At 44.4% G+C, this 23,438-nt stretch overlaps 1 protein-coding gene and 1 non-coding gene across 2 annotated transcripts; both read right to left on the bottom strand.

Moving 5' to 3' along the window:
* Nucleotides 1-992: 992 nt before the first annotated feature.
* Nucleotides 993-22,324, bottom strand: LOC124185805 (ETS translocation variant 4). Its single transcript, XM_046576933.1, has 9 exons — nucleotides 22,188-22,324; nucleotides 15,629-15,719; nucleotides 13,759-13,812; nucleotides 10,563-10,622; nucleotides 8,451-8,646; nucleotides 7,635-7,774; nucleotides 2,408-2,955; nucleotides 1,935-2,277; nucleotides 993-1,814 (listed from the first exon to the last, which is right to left on the bottom strand). The coding sequence occupies exons 1-9, from the start codon at nucleotides 22,245-22,247 to the stop codon at nucleotides 1,339-1,341; spliced, it is 1,968 nt and encodes a 655-aa protein (XP_046432889.1). The 5' UTR covers nucleotides 22,248-22,324; the 3' UTR covers nucleotides 993-1,338.
* On the bottom strand, nucleotides 12,921-12,993 carry Trnak-uuu. The gene has a single exon. It is a non-coding gene; the product is annotated as a tRNA-Lys (tRNA).
* Nucleotides 22,325-23,438: the final 1,114 nt, after the last annotated feature.

The following is a 23,438-nucleotide window of genomic DNA, read 5'->3' as shown; positions in this document are numbered from 1 at the left end:
AACTGCGATATATTACGTCATTCGCGGAATATCTGCAAGTATCATTCGAAAGTATTTAAATATGTGTGAATACATGCGTATGTATGTAGTGTATAGGCACGTGTACTAAATATAAATGCAACACTGTTATAAACGTTTTCATGAATATCACGTGCCAAGTATGTAACGAAAGATAATATTCAGAAAAGTGATGATGATCAGATAAGATAAGATGAGAATTTTTCCAAGAGTATTTTCCTGGCTCAATTGCGAAACTCCTGGATGACGAATTCGTTTGACATTTAGATGCTCGCAATAATATATAGTTTATCTGTAGCTAAATTCGTTTATCGCAAGATCCTGATTCGAATAAATTCCAAAGTCAAAATTAAGCTGCCTGAAATCTTGAAAAATTAAATCCAGTAGTTTACTTCCGTTTACCAAGTAATTCGAACGGCTGTTTAAGATACTCGAGGAAAGTATTTTGCGATACTTCTGCCCGTTATTATGTCATGGCCACAAGTGTTCAGGTAAGTTCTGATGTCGCAGTGATATTGGATGACTATTATATCTCGTTTTTATATTCGACCGACGTAGGCAGATATCTGTGTACCTACACACGGATTCTAATACACAGCCTGAGATTAGCAATCGCATCATTGAAATTAACATATGACCAAATATGCAAGGAGAGCCAGAATAATCTCGAAGAATTATACTTTAACATAAAATTGATATGAGCTCATCGATATAATGCGACGTTTCATAGTGTCGCTATAATTATACCTAAATACTTTTACAATCGCCTCATTTTTCTCTACAAACATTGACTCATTTATTTGAGTTATTTTTACTAGCATACTTTAAAAGGTGCCATGTAAAGGGACAGAAATAAACTAAAGGACGATGAATTCCACAACTGAGAAGGTTGATCACAGGAACATGAAAACTGTCCGTTCGCAAGCAACTATGGCAACTTCGTCGTATACTTTATAGTGTACGTGAGCGTTGAAAAAGAAATTTATTATATTTACACAATAAATAATAACGTTACATTAATTAATTAATTGTTGATAAATCTATCCCGCAAGCGATAGCACTATCCGTGTGGTAATCATCATCACGCTTGACAGCAACAATAAAATAAATAAATCACAAAGTTTTGCGTCGACTAGATCGAGATTATTCTATATTATTATAGAATTTCATACTGATTTCGGACACTATTCTATGAATAATTATCGTTTCCATGCACGACGAAGCGCACAATTACGACAACTTCCATCCCAGGGTGTTGCGCAATATTTACAATCGACTTTTTCCCTATCGACTAAAAGTCCGTCGAAACGACCGGTATTCTCAACACACGCAGCTACCGACTCCTAGACAGTGATACGACGTCTGATCAAGTTTTGCGCCTCCACTACCATCGAGCAGCGGTGCTTGCGTGTCGGTAACGCTGGTGGCCGATAATTGGGCGCGCGCAGAATCAACACCGGTCGTTTCGGAGACCCGAGTTCTGGCGGTATCAATTTCTCTGGTCCCGGCCGATAACGTCGAGGATTCGTTACTCTGGTGGTAGCCACTGCTCGCTCTCCCGGACTCGTGGGCTCTGACATCCAAGGAGAAATCGTGCGCGGAAAGCCGACCGTAGTTCAAAAACGACTCCGTGTAAGCCGTCGAGGGGTGATGATGGTGGTGGTGGTGGTGGTGGTTGTTATTGTTGGTGTACTGGTGCGCGTAGTGCGCTGGATACCTTGCCGACGGGGTTTTGAAGCCCTCGTTCGCACTGCCCAGATACTGGTGCAGGTGATGCAGACTGTGGCTTCCGTAAACTGCGAGAAGACAGGTTTGATTGTAGGATCTAAACGTTATGACTTTGTTATGAGAGAATCTACGACTAGAAGACTTTCAGAAAAAAGTCAAGAGTCTAGTACAATTTCCGCGAAAATTACCTGCAGCGGTGTTAGAATACATTGCTAAAACGGCGTCACCATATCCAGTTGAGCTGTGCTTTCCCAAATCCGTGGATTCGGTAGTAGAGGCGGTCTTCGCGACGGCAGAATGGCTGTTCCTAACACCGGTGGTCTGAATTTCCGTAGGAACAGCAGCAGTGGTGCTGCCCGAGCCGTAGGCCATGTTGAAGAGTGCCTCTGGATCGCAGACGAACTTGTAAACGTACCGTTCGCCAGCTACCTTCTGCATTATCCCCTTCTCGTAATAGTATCGCAAAGATCTGCTCAGCTTGTCGTAATTCATCGCTGGCCTGTTCTTTTGAACGCCCCACCTCCTCGCGACCTGCATGAAAATGTGATCAGAATTAATCCGTACAACCATCGATCGTTGATGGAGGGTTGAACCGTTTGAACATCAGACCCTGAAGAGTCCAAATCCGTTGATGACCGAGCAATGGAATCGAGACACTCACCTCTTCCGGCTCGATCAGCTTGAACTCCATTCCACGTCCGGTCCACGCGATGCAAGGTGCATTAGCCGGGTCGTCCAGAAGAGCGACAAGGAACTGCCAGAGTTGAAGAGAGCCTCTTCTCTGCTGCTGGTACCCAACGGCAACTTCACTCCATGGCGAGGAGGTGGTGGTCGGTGACCGCTTGGCGTAATCCGCGCTCCAGGGAGTGGGCGAGGTCCTCTTCTGGAAGCAGGAGGACTGCCGGTCCCAGGACGTTGCGGAGGTGCTCGAAGTCCGCGTCTCCAATGGCGTTCCGAGCTCGGTCCACGTCGGTGTTACGCTGCGCTTCGCGTAGATGTCCGCGTTCCAAGCGGTCTCTTGACGCGATGCGTACCCCTCGGTGCTCGAAGGGGGTGCCACCGACGGCCATTGGGACGTTGCCGAGGAGGCGCTCGCTGGCCGGCTTGATGTCGGAGAGCTTCTAGACTCCCTTTGCGCAGTTCCATTGGAGTACTGCTGCTGCTGCTGCTGCTGCTGTTGTTGCGAAGGTTGATAAACGAGACCACTTCCTGATGGAAAAACAATTTGCAAGTTTTATGGGATTGACGGTAGTTGAAGATGGGAACACTAGGAAAAATGGTGCTGTCCAAATTGACCAAAACGACCGAATACCGTAGAACAATCTTTGTAGTCAGTTGGGAAATTGTATAAAATAATATATTATCACACTGGCACCAAATAATGGGCTAGAAAAGTCTGCCACCGCATTTTACTTCCAGTAAAGGTTCAAATTTTACCAAAAAAATTTTCATACAGTGGAATGGATGTTCGCAGTTTTTCTCGTTCATCATGTTCCACGATATCTAAGAGACGATTGTACACATTTCTTTAATCGGCGAACAGAATATCCAACACCATATATTACGTACAGTGAACGAAGGTGATCAATCAATCACCTTCAGAGTTACGGGCATGAAATTATGTGGGTGGGCTCGCAGATTTTGGTACAGTTTAAAATCTACTTAATAATAATTAGTCATTAGAAGTATACCGGTGCTGTTACACCAGCAGATTGCACGCGGAGTGCAGCAACGCAGGACTGGTAAAATCCGGTTGTATATATTATTCAGGAGACTGTCTGCCTGGAGTTTAACCCTTTCATATAATCTTCTTTGCTCTTGTACGGGGTGGTCGGTGGCGAGCCGTGGTTTTAAAACGGAATCATTGTTTTAATCAGAAATTGCGTCCGCAAAGCTCCGCTGATCCTTAGAATCACGGTCCTTGGTCCTTTGAAACACTGAAGCCGACTTTTCTCTGGTAAAGATGTGAAAAAAGTGTTTTCCCGATGATAAAAGACACTCAGAAGAAACATTTTGAGAAGTCTCCCCACTTACTGTGCCATTTCTATAAATCATTTATTGCGAACCAAGTGGCGTAGTCTCAATTTCAGGTATAAAAGAGCGAAAAAATGCCCACCATTTAACCGGGCGTAAAATACCGAGAAGGGAGTAGCCAACACGGGGTGTTACCGTGAATAATTGAAGGATCCCGAAGGGCTGCAGAATCAGGGTGATGGAGGATAGAGAAAGCTCAGTTGTTAAGCTGTGAAGCTGGAAGGCCGGGGTTGAGAGCGAGCAAGTGGTCTGGCCGATGGGGATGACTGACCAGCCCCGTTAGCCTCGACTAACCCCGAGTTCGTCCATCTAACGAACGATGCGTAGGTATACGACCGTTTTCATCAACTCCCGATTAATTTTAATCTGAAACTAACCGCAAACCATCCCTCGGCTCAGCCTACAACCACCCTCAGTTTCTCCGTTCCCCGACGCTCCAAACTCGTAGACAGGTTAACGTATATAAACTTTGTTCAACGGCGTTTACTTGCGGCTACTAAGTAAAACAGCCTCGCTTCAACCCTCCTGCTGATTGCTTCTGTAATTGTGTGGATTATGCGAGATAAACTGCCCGGAGATGGTGCAGCAGATCCCCTTTGAAAACAGAACACGGATTTAATGTATCTCAAAGGTTGTGCTACTTGCTATTGGATACCCATATCATATTTCTTGCGCCGGGTGTTTGGGAAAATATATAATTTCTGAAACCTATTCAAAATCTCAGTATGTATTGAAATTAGACTCTATAGTTGATTAGTGTGGAAGGCTTTGGACTTGATAATATACTGGTTTCAATGTGAACGAAACGCGTGTGAGTCAACACCGTCAATTGATGCATTACACATTCGTACCTAGAGGTACAAAAAATACATCATCAGAGTATTTTATAACCTTAATCGAGCTGACCGTTAGCAAATTACCCGCCACGTTACCCATTAATAACGAGACTCTAATTCCTATTGCCTAAAACTTCCAGTATAACGAAAGGACTGGTTTAAGACCATTAGCGGGGATTAATCAGTTATGCGAGACGTTTCAAATAAAATCTCGGCGCGTTGATGAGAAGAGAATATTGAAAATAAGACTAGAACAAGAAGTGAGCGGTATCACCATTGCTATTATTAATGTTCCGTTTCGGTAACACTTCAGCGTAAGTGTAAGTGATCGCAATGAAAACTCATAATGCAAGCATTCGGAAGTTACGTTGCACCCTGAATATCGAAGTCGTGTGTCTGTCGACTTTTTCGTAAAATATTTTCTGGACGATCATCGCTGCTGGTTACGTTATAAGAAGTTAGAAACTTGTCAAAGATTTTCAAAGCTTATCACGAACCGAGACAACGCGACACGAAGTTTCTCGTGTCTGAGGATAGAGCACCAAGGGCGCGTAATAACAATTGCACTCACGTTTCGCGACAAGGAAAACAGCTCGTCGAAGTAACGTCGGCAGGAAATTGCTCGATATTCAAAGCCGAGGCGTAAGGCCGCGGTGTCTGTTATCGGGGGATGGAGCCCTGGAAGATCCAGACGCCTCGGAGATATGTATATTAATGAAAAGCTCCGCGGCACGCAACGCACGCGACCCCCTCCAAGAGAGCCCGCGATCAGCGATCGGAAAAAAGCTATTCGCAATTCATAATCCGTTTAAGGTTCGTGCGCTGCGCTGTCGGGAATATTGAAAGTCAACTTCCGCGGGCTTTTCTGCTTTATTATACGAGTCGCACAACCTGCGGAATAATTACAGGATCAAATTTCGCGACTTTTTTTTATCATTTCACTGACAAGAATATTTAGGTCAGTAACTCTAATACATTCATGCTACAGTCGACATGACCTAACGGACCATCGAACATAACGCACAGCACCAAATAAGAAGCGACGTTGTGTGGACAGCAGATAGGGAACATCTATTATGTACGGCTTGACTTCCGGTGACAGTAAACATCAGGATATACCGTCTGTGCAAAGGAGAATCAGAAGCAGCCAGAACAAGTCGCTGGGTCGGTTTAGCCCATGTTCAAAAACTGGAATGAGGAAAAAAAGATGTCGTCTAGAAGAATCCGGGATTTTTGATTCGGTTGGTTAAGGTAGTGCGACTTTAGATCATTTGCTGGATCACAGTGATCGTTTTCGAATCGAGCAAACCTTGAGTAATTCAACGCGTTTTGAAGTAAACCAAGCCGTGTTCCTTCTGTCGGTACGGTTGATCTTCCGTCCGGTAACAAGGGAGCTTTTCTAACATCATGATCGTCGTCAGAACCGTCGTCGCTCTGACGATAGTGTACACGTATCCAGTTTCGCGTTGAAACGGACAGCAAAAAGAGCAGCGAACAGCAGCAGCCGGGCTGCTGAAAGCGCATATGAAAAATTCATCGGTACAAATCGCAGCGCGTGTATAGGAGGAGAAGGGAGACATGAAAAAGTGAGACAGAGAGAGAGAGAGAGAGAGAAAGAGAGAGAGAGAGAGAGAGAGAGAGAGAAATAAAAACTAGATAGATAGAGAGAAAAAGAGAAAGAGAGAGAAAGGGATCACGAGAGTTGGATGTACGGGAGGAACTCTTCCTCTTTTTCGCTACGGTTCTCCACCCTTCCACCCTCGCCCCTCGACGCTCCTGGCATGTCGGGTCGCGTATGTATAATTGAGTTGACGCGCCCGGGTCGGATCCTCGCCTCTCGTCGCTACGGCACTGCGCCTGCACGGAGGGGTGGCTCTCCGTTTTTCCAGCTTTTTTTTACCCCCTGCTGTAGAGAGATGGAGAGAGAGAGAGAGTGAGAGTAGCTTCACCTACACGTATGCCTGTAGTTCCTACGCTGGGTGAGAGACCGAGATAGAAGACGATGATGTCGGAGGATGAGACGAGCCAGGGAGGTTTGTTAATGCGTCTCACTAATTAATCAGCCCCTAGCCAGGGAATGGCGGACTAAATAGGGGCAGGTGGGTCGGAGGAATTCACGGCATGGATACGCGCTCTAAACAAAGGCACAATCATCATCATGCCTCACCTGGTCATGCTCGCCGCACGTTCTTCGCTACATGGATTATTTTCACCCCCGATAAATTCTCTCGCATGACTTTTTCGCCATGTTCTCGATTCCGATCGGCTTCCAGACGCTGCAAAAACTTCGCCAATTAGAGTTTGCGCTTGACGGTAGGTAAATTACTCGGCGTGATTTGAAGCGGAATTTGTACGTCCTCAGCGAGCGTTAATCAAATATGAAGAATTGTCAATCGCACCGTATGGACTTCGGAAACAAGGAAGAATGTAAGAATCGTTGGATCCATCGCTAGGTCTCATGTATCAGATTATACGGAACGGATGTGCATCGGATATTCTCTTAATGATTATGTCAGAAGTCGACTCTGCACAAATGGATGGCGCACGACGTATGGATGAACGTGCGGGTGCAGAAGGGACGACGGTTGACACGTGCAAATCCGAGGAGTGTCTAGCGATGGTTATTTACTGCGTTGTCGCCGGGATGGTGTAGGATCATCGGGATGGGACTGGGGGACGCGGTGGTTCCTTTGTGCAGTGATTCGTCACGGTCCAAGGATGAGTGGCCGAGCGATCCAGCGAGGGGATTCGATTACTTGACTTTATATGATAGTTGAATCATTGCTCTACGCCACAATGGCCTCGTGCAGTACTCGCTCGAATGTATCGCTGTTTGTATTAGCTATGGTTAGCCGAGCGTAGGAGGGTCCGACCAACAAACGATCGTTGTCAACGAATGCTCATCGGCCGTCAGAAAACGCCACTGAAAGACGATTTCCTCTGATTTTGCACTGTGTGCTGAGTAGGATCCTGCATCGCGACACAAGAGAACACGGACCGGACTAATCCTAAGCTCACCGTTGTGCTCGGCAGGTCCTGACGACGATAGGGTAGTCACGGTGCTGGTCGGTTCGATGTAACCCCGATCCGTCGGTTCCTCCTTGACCGCGATACTTTTTGAGCCAGATTTAACTCTTTGGGAACTCAATCGGTTACTCCTGTAAAAGAAAACGACGTTTATCGATTTATCCAAGCGGTTCCGCGACTTGGAAGGAGGTATTAATGTTTAATTCTTTGACGGCAGACACGAGAGTAAGATAAAATGACTTTCAGTGATCCGACACCGATTCAAACTTCAGAGCTTGAGCATCTTTTCCCCCGTCCTTCAAGTTCATGTGCAGAATGGGGACGCCATTTCGTCCAGCGGTGCAACAGGTTATTCTTAGAGAATAGGTACATGATCACACATTGTCACTAAAGTACCATTGATCAAACGATGCTTGTACCATGTTTCAAATCAAATAAGTTTTCACGAATTTCAAGTGAATAACTTTACGACAGCGGCATGATTGCCGACACGAATCTAAGACATCACGTTCTGACTAATCTGGAGTCAATGAAGAATAAATGTAAGATCGATTAAAAAAGGCAAAGCAGAGGTGATTGGTCGCCTAGATGGGCGAATGACGCGAAATTATGCGAGATGTCAGTCGATGAATCACTTCATTCATCAAGGCACCAAACATTCCTCACAACCGTGACCTACAGAGTGAAAATCATCATACTGCCGTGCTCATCGAGTATTACAATGTCGACGCGACTGACTCGATGGATTCCAGATACGCGAATCAAGGCCTTCGTATGAACATATAAAGTAAAAAGAATTCCATATACCCGTAACAAGAAGCCGGTGTAGCTGGGCTGAGATCCAAGAAATTGCTGCTTTGCGAATGGGAATGAGCCTGCAATCCGGAGTTGTACTGCGGATGATAGCTCGCTTCCGGGGTCTCCGTGACCTCAGTCACTTCCGTACTTTCCGTCACCGCACTTCTTCTGCAGTTACCAGCTGCTTCCTGTTTCACCCCACCACCTGAACAATAACACACCACAATTTTCACTAGCGTCAAGATAAGACAAGAATCAAGCCCAGCAAGTAGCAGCACTCTGTGACCATACAGAGACCTGCATGATGCATGTTTGACGAAATCTGAGCTTGTACATGGGATTGGGCGTTATTGCGCTCATACAGATATTACGACTCAACGTAACACATTATGTACGCAATTAATTACACGTGCAGGCGAATCTTTATAGGAGAGCAAAAACGTTTTCATTTCGAAGCGCGATCCGTCAGCATTCACCACCATGTATTACGGTGGCGCGTGTCCCACCGGAAGAAGAGTCGAGTCGCCGCTGGTGTTGCGGGGTGAAGGGGACGTGGATCTAGGGGTAGAAAGGGAGGAAATATGGGGTTGGGTGGGAGGGGTAGCAATTCAACGGGGGGGCTGTTAATAAATCAAACAAACGCTGGTCGTGGGAAGCATAAGTCGACTGAATCCCCTCGCTATCGTTATATTTGTAAACAGTAGCCGCCCCCGCCCCTCCTCCTTATTGCTCTTCTTCGTATTTCACTTATCATCGGCCCGACTCTTAGGCACTTTAGATATCAGGTACAGTGTGCACACTGAATGCCGTGCATACGCGAAAATGGATTAAATGTGGCGTCTGGTCATTCGTTTTTCTAAACGAGAGGAATCCGACTGTTTATCGGTAATTGAATTTTAGGTTGTTTAAATTCATGTTTTAATAACAACTGTTTCTTTTTTACCTAGAGATGATCGTTAGCAAAGTTAGGTTTTTTCGCCAGATCCGTCGGCCACGCGAGTCAATATTGTTTTACATTTTAACAGCGGTGATCATGATGATAAAATCTCGTCAATTTGCTACCCTGGGCAATTCAGCGGCCTTGTTAACGCAAAATAACCGAACCACGCGTTCAACGCCATTGGCTATTTGCACTGCCGCGGCGTGTGCTGATGATATAAGCCGTGTACCGTGCAATATGTGGATACGTTAGGGTATCCACGTATGCGTACTGTGTATATACACAACTTTACACGAGAATATTAATTCCTCGTATGTAAACGAGGAATGGGAGAAAGAAAGAAAGAAAAGCAATGGAAAACATGTGAGTTGTATACCTGGTGTGTGATTGAAAAAATAAAAAATGGAAGCGTTTGTTTGATCTAAATTCGATAAATTCGTTCAACCGTATCACCGAGTGAAGCCTCTCGTGTGTAGAAAATTGAACGTTGAGTAAGAAAATAAAAACCCATTTAGCTGATAGCCGCTTAATTTTCGTTGTGTAGGAAAAGCGAAACGGACCCTTGGTAAGAGGAAATAAATCAGAAAAATCGCTGGAAAAGATACTCAACGATTGTTGGTTTAATACATAAAGTGCTTCTCAGTGTAATCCGCGTTATCGATATCGATGGGGTGAGGTGAAATGAGACGAATGCTGAGGAGGAGGGGGAGGAGGATGGATGAAAGTCAACATACGCCGGTGCTTGTTTAAAAAATCACCCAAGGGCTTAATTTTTAATAAAGCGTTCGGTCCTTGGCCCCGAGTCCTCCGGCTAAATTTCATATACCTGCCTATATTTCTTTTTTACTAACCCGAGGGTCTGACTTAGGTAAATAGGAGGTGTGTAAAAAATCGTGAAAAATCCCGAGCCGCGACGTGCTCGACGATAATCTCATCTCCGTGTACAGAAATCTGATTATCGAATGCTATCGCAACGTTGAAGCCGCTGCATAGATGCGGTTAGGTACACGAGCAATCCGCGTGTGTGAGAAATCCTGCACGTAGTTTCCGTCGAATTTCTAATAGCTTGGAAATTGCTTCTCGAACATCGCAAACGCGCAGCTAAGGCTCGTCAACTATATTTGCTATATTTTGTACTAATGATAAACTATAGACAGCAAAATATTTCCTCACATACTAACTTGATATGTGATGAAATTCTGGGACGTATTGCTCGCTGTCCTCGGTCTCGCAGCTGCTGCCTGAAACCAAAATTTCATTCATCACACACAATTGTTAACGATTGCACGAGTCGGAGGAACGGTAATAAGGTAATCGGAAAAATGTCCCGATAGTTCCACCCCTACAGCCCCGCGGTTGACCTTATAACGGGCGCTGGTTCCAAATACGTAAATTCCCCGACTCGCGAAAGTTTATTAACGATCAGGAGAACCGTGTGACGAGTGAATCTTGTAGATTTTCACAGTTCGTTAATAAAGCAGGCGATAATCGGATTTTGAAATCGTTTTACCCGCAGGTATGAGGATTAACTGCATCGTAGGTTTAGGTAGGCTGCGCAGTGCTGACTGCACGCATTAGCATGATTGCAGAGTCGTATATTTATTATGTGCTATGGTCGATTGCCACGGCTTGGCGGCGAGAGGAGGATCGCCTCGACGTCGAAAAGGGCGGCTGCAGACCCGGGCGAGCGACGCGTTTTCACCCCGGCGCACCCCTCTTAACTACCCCGAATCCTCCCCACTGAACCATTACAAGCCAGTGTGTATATTATACCAACAGTTAGCTGAATAATTAATATTAATGCTCCAAGTCTGAGACTAGACCTTAGCTAATCGATCTCTCTATAAGTATACATATAATGTGGTACATAATGTAACTGCTTATGTATTAACGCGAGATATGCACAATCACGTACAGCTCGATGCATGATATCAGATTTTTGCAGCACAGCATCGACGGTCAAAGTATCTCGATACAATCATCCTTCCGAGTGTTATCGAGCTTCAATTTCTGCTTCATCAAGGTCTTAATACTTCGTTCGTTGCAAAATAACAACCATTTCAGTCACAGTGGGATGCTCAGCGATCCGACATCTTGGATTTAGAAACTATCAAATTCTAACTTCAGATACGTCGTCAGCGATCCCAAAAACCTCCGGGTAACAAAATTTAGGCCAACGTGTTGAATTAAAAATGTGTGACTGATTGCGAAAGGGTTAAACACGGTTGAACCATCGTGATCGTGATAAAATGCCCTTATCATAGATGTATTACCATTGTTGAGAAATTTTTGTTTGAGAATTTAACGCGGTGTATGTTTCAGACAGTAAACCCGACGAAAAGAAATATTTTTATCACATCACACTGTACTGCCTCTTTTTGCATCGGTACGTATAATAAACGTTTACATTGTATCGTGAGTACAAATTGCAAGTGCTCAAATGACCGTAGAGAGCAGAAGGGCTCTTAAAATTCCCTAGGGAAGTTGGGATCAGATTTCAGGTACCGTTTCACGAGTACAAAGATAACATCTGCAGGGTCCCGATTTGGAATCAATGGAGGAAGTGAATCGTTGGGTAATTCGTTTCCTCTAAATCTATGATAAGGGAAATCAAAAAACGGTAAGGTCATTGGGAAACCGTCGCAAGTTTTTCCTGAGTTCTCACGAAGTATCACGGTCCAAGCTTATGGGATCTAGACGCCGACAATAGGACTTCCTCAACCCTCCGTTTTCTCCTACCTTGCGGGAAAGAAAGTTGGCAAATTGATCGAAAGGTTCGTTTTGGTGTACCTAACACAGTCAGACGCAATGCACGTATGTGTGCGAAAAGAGAAACCAGACTAATAGAACTTGCCGGTCTAATCAATTTAATGGGGTTCGACTGTTCGCGATTAGCAACAACACCGAGGACAAGCCGTGCGAGCCGTCCCATTGTTGTCGATAGTTTATTGTTGCGCGGAATTCGATTCGAGTATATAGACACTGTAGGTATGATACTACGTACATATATGGAGATAATGATGATTCGGTGAAAAACGATTTGTCGACGACAGTGAATTTACAACGCGACGCCTCTGCCGATACTCGATTAGGTAATGACTTAGAGAGAAGCTGCTTCGACGAACGACGAACCTTTTCAAAGGCATTACTGATATTAGAGAACAATGAATGGGTACCAGTCGGCTTGCTTGCGCCGGTTTAACCTCGCTGCTTTGTGCCCTGCTTGCGGACTGTCGCTTCTCGTTCTTCGACTAGCCGATTTTTCATCAATAAATTGTCAACATCCATCAGCTGTCGAGAATGAACAATATCTAAAATAAAGTTGTAACCTGCCACGGACTCACCCCCCGGTCTCTATAGATATGTATATTCATTGCATGATGTGTAAAAAAAATTGGGACATGAGAACTTCTGTTCTTTACAATCTTGTGATCAAAGGTCGGTTATAAACAAATTCCGGAAATAGAAAATTATCCGTACTATGATCTGAATTCGATTGAAATGGAAAAACATTGTTGAAAAAAAGTACAAAAAAATACCGCCCGAACAGGGACTTGAACCCTGGACCCTCAGATTAAAAGTCTGATGCTCTACCGACTGAGCTATCCGGGCCGATGAAGTTGGAGTTTGATATTAAATATATGAAGTGAGAAAAGTATGAAGAAGTTATTTTTAAAACCTAGTAAGAGAATTATTGCTCGATTCATGACGCAATCATTGTCGATGATGACTGTTTATTTTCGCACGGTAATAGAGAAGATAAAGAATGTTGTTGACCTGATCGGTCAGTTTTTTATACGCGAGCTGTAAATAAGAATAACCAAAATAATTGTAATGCAATTATGATAGACGATAAAATGATCAAATGAGGAGCAATTTTTGCTCTCACTCGCTGATTGTGATGTATAAATTGAAACATAGTTATCGCTTCCAAGTTCATTATCACTTGCTCTTACTTTCTCTTCATATTTCGCGATTAGTTTAATTTACTTTCAGCAGTAGATACTGCTCGCCGCGAGTAATGGAGTTGTTCGAATAAATTTACATTTTAATTCTCCGCAGGTTTCCTAATTCTTTGGAGGATGAACGAAAAAAAAAATTAAAGTCGAAGACTGTGAACAGGGAAGACTTCGATAGAATTATTTTAATAAAGTTCCAAGTGTTAAGCCTCTGAAAATTGAAATCAGAGACGAACGATCGAATTTAATACTTATAAATTGCCGGAAGGTCCCACAAAAATCGAGTAATCCTCCACAGGAACAGCAAATCGTAAGCTGTACGTTAATTTCTCTCGTTAAAAAATAAAGATAAAGATGAAAATGAACCGTAACCATGGGTACAACCCATTACTAAACTTGAATAAATAATCATGCTTACCATCCTGGAGCCACGGTTCTTGCCGGTATTCTTGACTGGGGTACAAATCGCCACCTAAAACAGAATGCGATAAGACGTGTGTAAAGTAATTGCTTGAACAACGATCTACGACTGCATTTCAAAGAATCGCACTTGTCTTTTATCCCCACAACTATAGTATTAGTGATAACAATACAACAGCCGAAAGAAGAACCGAGAGCATGAAATTCATTAACAACGACGTGACGAATCGGTGGTGACTTTGTTCCGTGAACAGGATTCGGTGACAATAGATCCAGGGTCCAGAATCCTGAGGATGAATCAGTTCAAACGGACCCTGCAGAAATTAGGGAAAGATACGAAAACCCTTGCAGCGCAGCATGTAAGTATCTACATCTCGACTATCCCCAGACGCAGCAATTAGCCTCTTGTGTATCGGGTGTGTTTAATGGGTGTCTCTGACCACCGCGGGTAGTCCACTCATCGTTAATCTCGTTTCATTCGTCGCAAACCCCTTCGTCTGATCTGGTCCAATGGTTACGGACCTTCTCCGAGTAGGACTCATGAGCGTGTCGAGGAATGGAATAGGCAGCAAGACTGGATGTCTTGTTTGGTCGACGATTCACGGAGACGCTTTTAAAGCCTGCAGTGACTCGGAAAGTCAGACGAAAGTTTCGAGGGGTATATTCGGAATCGAAGAACGCGGAGTGTCTGGCCTCGGAGAAGATTTCAATATTTTTACACGCAAACCGTGATCGTAACGCGATTACCGAGCTGGAATTGCGGCATTATAGGTTCTGATTGAGTTACGCCACCCTCGGAGTAGCGGCTTATACCGTGGCATGCCAATGCTACATCTACAAAGTGTCAATCACTGAAGAGAGAGAGAGAGAGTGAGAGAGAGAGCCGGGTGAACGGCGGAGGGTGAAAACTCTCGTCCGTCCGTGTGCGAATGTAGTCGTCACGTCTGCCAACATGCACTCCGGTCGATCTGTCGATGCAGTAGGTAAAAGCTTGCCAACGAAGGTGGCAACACGCTTGTGAGAAACCCGGGGGAGTATTTGCGGTGATAATTTGTTGCTTATTGAATTCCCCGCCGCGGGGGTTCCGTCGCTCACGAATTGGAGGAGGGTAGTGGGTCAAGGATGACGGTCAGACGACTCGGGGAGGAAAAGAAACTCTCGACCATAACGTTCGGCTTCCAGATTCCACCCTTGTCGAAACGTGAATGGATTCATCCGTTTACCCTGAACGGCTTGGTAGATAAGAGACTTCGAAGCATTGCTTGGGGAACGTTGCCTCTAATGGAAGAAGAACAAGTGCCCGCTGATTTTGACAGCTTAAGATCGTTGTTACAAAGATGATTATACGTTTCAGGGTGGGCGATGAGAATTGGAAGTGAAACGAGAAGTTTGGAAAGACGAGACGTTCGAGCCGGTGACTGAGTGATCGGCACCGCATGAGGTACGTGCACCAAGTTTTGCCAGAGTCTCGACTCGTCCCGCATTTTCCCTTTTCGAAAATAATATTGTTGGCAGTTGATGACGTTGTGATAAAGATATCGACCTTGTGGGCGTGCGGCTGACAGCCCGGCTGAATCGAAGGGGACTACATTCTCTCTCTCTCACTCCCTACCAAACCGCGCGTCTTGTATTCTATCAAAAGTGCTTCAAAGCACCGCGCTGTTGGCGTATAACCACCGATCTGCAGATTCTCAACACGTGCTGTGAAAGAAGCGGAAGATCGAAGTAGAGGATAAACCAAGCCATGGTAGTGTAGCCATAAACCGTGTACAGATCGAAGTTCATTCGATTGGAGAAGAAACTGCTCTTTCCATCCATGAATGGCCTAAAATAGGAACTGCAAGGTGTGTGTTTTCAGGTTCACTCACCGTGTGTCTTCTCGACTCCGGACGGTGACACGTAATACCCAGAGGTGATGGGGTGCACCGGATCACTCAATCTGTTGTACGCCTCGCCGGTCTGAAACAGAAAAAGCAACAACGGTCAGCATACCTACGAGAGAAATTCGGTTGTTCGATCGGAGATAAAGAGGAATAACTGATCGAGGGACGAAGGTGGATGAAACAGACGGATCTTCCCGAGTCGCAGGTCTGAATGGGGCGAAGAGGGCGAGACGACAGAGCTTGCGGGGCTGCGAGGGAAAGGGGAAAGAGCGAAGATGGGCGCGGAAGACATCCGGTGACTGATTGGAACGCTTCCTCTCCGCGGGGCAATCTTGTGGTAAACCAGGTTACCTCGCCTCGCCAATATCATCTACGTGTGCATCACGGCGTTGCATGTATGTGTGGATGTTGAATTCCAGATAGCTTATACTTCGAGACGATCTTTTGTCCGTAACTTCGTCACCAGTTATAGCAGACACTTACGGAGCAGGTAAAAGATCGCTTAATTGGTTATCGAAAGACGGGCTGATCCAAAAGTCACCTCTCATCGCGCTCTGTACGGTTCCACCACCGGAGTTCTATTCCCGGACCCTCGGGGGCGTTTTTCCCACTCGACTGGATGACTCTGGAACTATGTGATGCAGCTCGGTCGAGGGTTGAGGACACTGTCGCACTCTGGAAGTCTGCTGGGATCGCATACTGAGGGGGGGGGGGGGGGGGGGGGCAGATTTCCCCCTATGGGAAATGGGAATTGGTGGATATATGGAGGAGGCACGCGGCGGTGTTTGCATACTTAGCTTACGCGTCATTAGCTGGTTAACTTTGTTAATGCTGCTCGATTGACTGTCTCCCCCCTCACCAAACCTCCTCACCCTTTTTATTATACTCCTTGCGGAATACGAGTGTGTTTTCACTACGGATATATTTCTGCAATATAAACGCTTTCATCTACATACCTCCTCACGGTCGTTCGCCCGCCTCCTGGACAAATTTTCTTATCCTCAAATCTATTATTAGAGGTTTTTCATAACTGAGGTTTACCGCTCACTGTGAAACAGCTTGCCAGCCGTCTTGTGCTTCTGACGTTTCCAATTTACTCAGGGATATCCATGAATTCCTTCGAGTCGTTTTCCTCTCCAGTCATATATACTGCACCAATATCATCAGCGATATTTTTTTTCCGAGCATCTTACATATCAATCGGAGAAATATCGATACAGAATATGAATATTTTCAAATCATTCTATATCACTCTCTTACTTACGGTATGATATACAACACTTAATCCAAGTACGGATTTAGCTCATAGTTCGCGCAGCGCTCGTCGGAGTGAAATAAAATTAAAAAAGAAAATTATTGAAGACGTACGTGTAGTGTAAAAAAAAAAGTGGAGAAACTCACAGGTACAACTATACCAATTAGCTAATAGCTGTTTTTCTCAGAGTTCCATGTACGGTGGAGCCAATTTTTCTCACTGTTCTGTTGTTCTCTCGTTTTCACCAAACCCCATTGTTTGGCCCTCGGTGACCTGCGTTATTGTTTTCGCACTTCCCCGCCACAAGGGAGTTCTTTGGCTTCTTTTCCCAACTGTTAGAAACTCTCCAGTCTATCCTCAGCCTGCGGTGCATTCCCAAACGAGCCACGACGTTGTACTGCAGGAAAAAAAAGACAAGAACCGTACCCTCGTCTCACGGTGAAAATTAGCCATCTTCATTGTTATTACTTTTTTGCACAATGTTTCAGGATTACACCTCTACCTCGGTAAAATCATAACGATGATGAATCAGTCCAGCTATTTAATTGCAATTAATAGCCGTCATCTTAGACAGGTTTATAAATTCAGACGTTCGGAGTATTGATATTAATTACGATCCAGAATGTATCCTCTTGCGTGATGAGTGCACGAAAATCATTAATTTCGAATATAATCCGATTCGGCCTGGTCTCAACTGCTCTTCGTTGTCTCGATATCACGGGTGATCGTTGTACAACCGACATCGCTGGTTTGGAATCGTAATTCCATCGGGCCTTGTACAACCGACGACATTTAGTGGTCACGTAATCCAATGCTAACGTGAACAGACGTAGGAGATTATTTGATAATTAACTGGACAAACACGCCCTGCAGTTTCCCCTCGACCCTCAACTTTCACCTTCTCCACCTTTGCGGTCCCGTCGAGCCACGTTGCCACCGATCTACTTCCATCCACAAGTCACACTGTACACACCGAACTGTCCAGTCCAGTCCGGTCAAGTAATAAAGCGAGCCGAGCTGTCAGGCGTGTGTCACACTCCCTGTCACTCCGACCACGTGGACTGTTTGGTCTTGTATGTCTCCCCACCACGGGCTGGACTGACAATGAGGGAGGAAGGCTGCAGGGGCGATTATGCCCTAATGCTTGTGTGCAGTCCGCTCCATGGCGTGACCCCGGCAATAAGCGAAGGACTTACGGCTTGTAAACTCGTCGACAAGTCAATCGAGTGATTTGCTGTCTGGTTTTACATCGAGTGCGTGCCAGACTCAGACACCGCGGTTTATTGATACTGTTATCATGCAGCATTTGTCGAATAATTTTCATTCGCGTTTTCAATATCACGATGGACCGCGGCTGCGTTCAAAAACGATGAATACGTCGGCTTCGGTATGTACGGATTGTGAAGAAACAATGTAATTTGTTTTTTTGAAGCAAGATTTCAAATTCGAAAAAGTGGATTTAATACGGCGGCATCGAGTGACTAACGCTGTTTCATTGTGACTGTTAATCTCGGTTTTCAGCTGATGACGTGTGGGAGGCTTTCAATTTTACGCTCTATTTTTGTTTTTATTTAATGCTTTAACCTTATTTTCCTTTTTCTATTTGATAATTTTTCTTCTGTTCGTAATTCATTTTCTATCTGATTTTGAAGATGTTTTTTCGGACTGTCACGCGAAGCCATGATATTTTTATAATAATTTCTGTTCCCCAAAAATATTTCAGAATAACAATCGTAAGGCAATGTTTCAGGAAAATAGGTACAAGAAATCTTGTAGAACGAAACCAAAATACAAAAATTATCAAATTGACAACAACAAATTTTTTAAATAAAAACGGCAGGAGAAAAAATTTGAAAAAAAATTAAGCCCGAATACAATTCATAACAGAATACCGTTGGTCACTCCATGCCACCATATTGGGTTCACCATTTTGAATTTGGAAATTCCGAACCGAGATTCGTGATCAGCGACCTCGAGAGTCCTCGATTGCCAAGTTTCATCAAAATCAAATGACATTTTGGATTTCAGTCCACCATACCGAATCCCGCATTATGAATTCGAAAATTCTAGTGGGTATAGACTCGCAATCAGTAACCCAAAAGCTCTGCAGAGTCGATATTTTAAGCCGTATTATTGCAAATGGCACTCTTATTTTCTTTACAAGCAGAGTAACGAAACTATTTGACCCAATAAGTTCACAGCGGAGGAAAGAAAGATGATAGGAATGACTGAGATGCTCGGGTCTTCGAGCGTTAACGGAAACTCACTTACGTGAAGTTAGTAGAAGGGATTGGTCCTCAGTAATCGGGGGCCCGGATTGGTGGGCCTCCAACTTTGACCGTTGTCGCCGGGTGGCAGCGGCTCTTTTCAAAGGAGCAGGATTCGCGGCTCCCGCCGATTTCCGGGTCTCGTCCTTGCGCGTACGTTAAGCGATTGCTGAGGGTGAGAGGTTTAGCCGGAAGATGCTCTCCTCGTGTCGGGATCAAGGGAAGCTGGTTCAGATGATCGATTGATTGACTCAGGCTCGATCAAACCACATCGAAATCTGTATTTGCTGGATGCAGCAGTAATCGGTCGCTCCGGAGACTTGGATTCGGCATCAACCGCTGAGGACATGGACCTCCTTTGCAAAATATGCACAGATACTACCGGCGAGACGTTGAATACTCCGTCCAGGGGGCTTCTTCCTGTGCTCCAAGGCCTCGGTGAAAATTCTAGCTCATGTAGGTAAGGCTTCTCTGGTCCTCCGGCTCTCGGGATGGGGAGTGAGGACAGTTACGGGGAGAAACACAATCGAAAAAGAAATTAAAACTATAGTCTTAAAATTAGCTCTTGACCATATCGAGGGTTTGACGCTTTGCTGTTAGCGTACAATTGTTAAGGCACTCGGGTGGGGGTTCAGTGGTCACGTAACACAGTGCGAAACACCGTGTGTTACAAGATATGAGAGGGAAAAAGACGACGAAGAATAATGAAAATTATATTGACGTGAGAAGAGAAAATGTCAAAATATGTGACATAAATGGCCGTATCTTCCGATTGCGCTGACTTAGCAGCTTGAATTTCTTACACCTCGAAGGGACCGTAGACCTCAGTATTTGATATTAATTTCAACTCGGTACCTCTACCCGTTCCTGAGAAAAAAGCGTCTCGAGAGACGGACAGCAAAGTGATCTTTTTTCCTTTCGATGCACGGAAGCCTAAAAACAGAACCTTTTTTTCTTGCGATGGTGATCACGCTCAGCCATGTAACCCAAAGTGCAATATTATATCGATGACGTATCATCTGTCGGGGAGTAATCATTAATTGCGTCAATTGTGTTACAATGCAGCATAGTGTAAATGTTACAGAGCATGGTATACAGACACGAGTTGATTCGTTCCCCTCGGTCCGGTCCGCCCCAACGATCATGGGAACACCGAACGGTTAACACTGGCTGCCGGTGGTCATTGAGTGCCGGCATATGTCGAGTGGGTAGGTAGGTGCATGGTGGGGTATACGTGTAATTCAGTATTATACGTGTGTGCCGATCTGTGGGAATCGGGTGATCTTTCACCTCGAAAACCAAAAATATATATATATAATATATACGAGTATATATATTATATACGCATATATACACACGTATAATATATAAAGAAGCTGCTCGAATAGCCATACCGCGATGTATGTCTCCCATATACTCCCACGTGGTTCCGCGGTGTGGAAAGCGAAAGTATGTATCTTATATTCTCGTCAAAAAAAGAAGACAACGAAAATAAAATACTCCGGATACACCGAGCCCTCAACCTTATTTCATGCTCGATTGAAAACGAAAAATTTATAGGTACAGGAACGTGTTTACTCAGGTGTAATTATTTCTCTACATAAGTTCTTTTGGTGAAATCTACGCAATGAATTTCTACGGTATTCACCTGATACGGGTACAGTGGAGTGAGATTTTTTACTGAAAAACTGTTCGTGCTTTAACCCTCAATTTTTCAACATTAGACATTATACTTTATTAGTTGGTAATTCACAATATCTTAACCGAGTTTCTGAATATAACAACTTTTGATCAAACAAATTGAAATTCCTGCGTATAATTTGCAGGTCGTTCGCCTGCTCCAGCGCGCTGCAGCGGTGCACGTGCAATTATTTCATTTGATGTAGTTGGACTAGAATATTTAATTGAATCTACCGAAAATTCAAATTCCATATCGAGCAGGGTTCCTACAACTCTGTTCCGAATTTCCCTCTCAGACGTTTATCGGCCACCCGGAGTTCCGGAAGAAGCGTTGCAGCGTTTCTCCGACGCGACGGCTCCGGAACCCCCGTATAACGATTTTGCGTCGATGTATGCGGTCGTATCGCATACCCTCGGCAAGATGCGTCCCTATTTACAGGCTGCAGGGGCTTGCAGGGGTGACAATTACGCGTTTAGAACTTACAAAAGGGGTGTCCCCGTGGGACGCGGCATCCGAGCGTTGAGGCGCGTGCCGCGGCAATTGACTCCTCCGTTCAGACCTCATTGCCGCTGCATGGGGTAACTGTGTCTTTTTTTCGAGTGCTTGTACGCCTATGTGTGTATAAATGTACTCGCGGATTCGTGCGGCGTGAAATATATACAGTCGCATTATCATTGGACTATTGTCGTGTGTTATATCGTGGAGGAGAGACGTCACGTCGCTTTCCAGTTCCCAATCCTCACGCCATTCCGGCGCACAGTGCGGTTTCAGAGATAACATGCACATGGAAGTCGCAAAGTCATACTTAATCGAGATCTTGGTTGATTTGGTATTGCATACTTTAAAAAAAAAAAAGAGAAGAAATACTTTTTTACTGCAAGTAAATTAGAAGTGTCCCCTTGTTCTCCCTGATTTTTTTGTTTTGGTACAAATAAGACGATGTATCGATGGTGGGAAAAATGTTAATTGGGATGAATTTTATTCGAATCAGCTGCTATTGTGGAGATTCAAAAATAGCCTCAAGTTATTTGAATAGTCTTCGGACAGTATTTATTTGTTGTTAAAAAAGAAAAATTGAACGAATGAATCATTGCGTTGATCTTAGAAAATTTATTAGATTTTAGTTCGTCTTATTTGAACAAAACATATCATTAATCGAATAAAAAAAATCAGGGGAACAAGTAAATACATTTATTTGTAAAAAAAAGTAATTTTTCTTTCAGTTCATAAAGTGCGCCAAAGAATTGCAATACTTAAATCGAATTACAATCTTCTAACGTAATAAAAATTATCATGCATGAAACGGCTGTAAAATATGAAGGCAAAAATTGTAAGTCTTACCATTCTGTTGAGATCGGTGTTGTTATCGGCGGGTACTTCTTGATCAGCCAAATTCATCATGTCGGTTTAAAAATCACTCTATTATGTCTCTTGACTCGTTTCGCTTATACCTTTCGTTTAATTTTTGTGGGGCTATTATTATACAACTCTGATTATTTACACAAAAAGTGCGCCTGCAAGGCACGACAGATGCAAACTAAAATCACGTTGTCGGCCAATTCCGAAGATGATATAATTCGGGGTGATCCAACTGCCCGAGTGTATCATCAAGTTAAACTATTCGTCGCGTAATTAGAGGCCTGCATGTCGCATCGTACAAAACTGCAGACGTAGGTAGGTATAATACGTTATATACTCGAAGTCTGCACCGTGCAGCCGCGTACTAAATCCGGAGCTTTTATAGTTTGTTATGACAGTTCGCGATCAAAGATAGAACTGATAGCGGTACGAGCCTGGTGATTTGATCCCGAAAAACGTCATCCTGGGCTGCTTCCACCCCTCGCCTCGCCGATACGACCCCCGCTCAATTCCCCCCTCCTCGCAACCCTCGCCGCCACCCTAACATCGCCACCCCTGCGAAAGAGGGATGTTTCCAGGGGCCAACGCTCGAATCCAACCTCCTCTTTTCGAATGTCCCGCCTTCCCAGTTGCGTCATAGAGCTTTCGCGAGCGTTGGGTGGACGGGACGATCCGTAGGCGGCACCTTTGAGTCCGAACGGAATTCGGGGATTGGACGTCGGCTCGTTTTCGCGGGGATTTGCTATTCTGCAAGAAATTTTGCACTAAATACAGGACGAGAGAGCGACGGAGACGGCGCGTAGCCGTGTTTGTGCTTTGCACGTATAACCTAGGCCGCGCCTCAGTGTTTTGTACGTATAATACCTGCAGGCACGGCCTGTAGCTCCCGATGATCCGGTGACAATCTCGGCTCTTGGATTTTTTTACGAAAGCGGCTATATTTCGAAGAGTTTTTTTCTGACCCAGAATATATACCCGCATCTAAAGCACCCACCGTGACAAGGGATTATTATTATTATTATTAGTATTATTATTATTATTATCATTATTATTGTCGTCGTTGTTGTGGTTGTTGTTGTTCTATCCTTCCAATGGAATAATATCGTGCACAGTGCAAATGGATCAGACTAAAGTAATTAACTTTTTCAATTTTTTATACGATAACGGAGTTTCACATGTATATCATATTATTGAGAACTGTGAAATAAATTCGCGGCATTTTTGATTCCGTGG

The sequence above is a fragment of the Neodiprion fabricii genome, chromosome 6, assembly GCF_021155785.1.
Source record: "Neodiprion fabricii isolate iyNeoFabr1 chromosome 6, iyNeoFabr1.1, whole genome shotgun sequence".
NCBI classification, from domain to species: Eukaryota; Metazoa; Arthropoda; class Insecta; order Hymenoptera; family Diprionidae; genus Neodiprion; species Neodiprion fabricii.
This window is presented reverse-complemented; position numbering and strand designations above follow the sequence as displayed.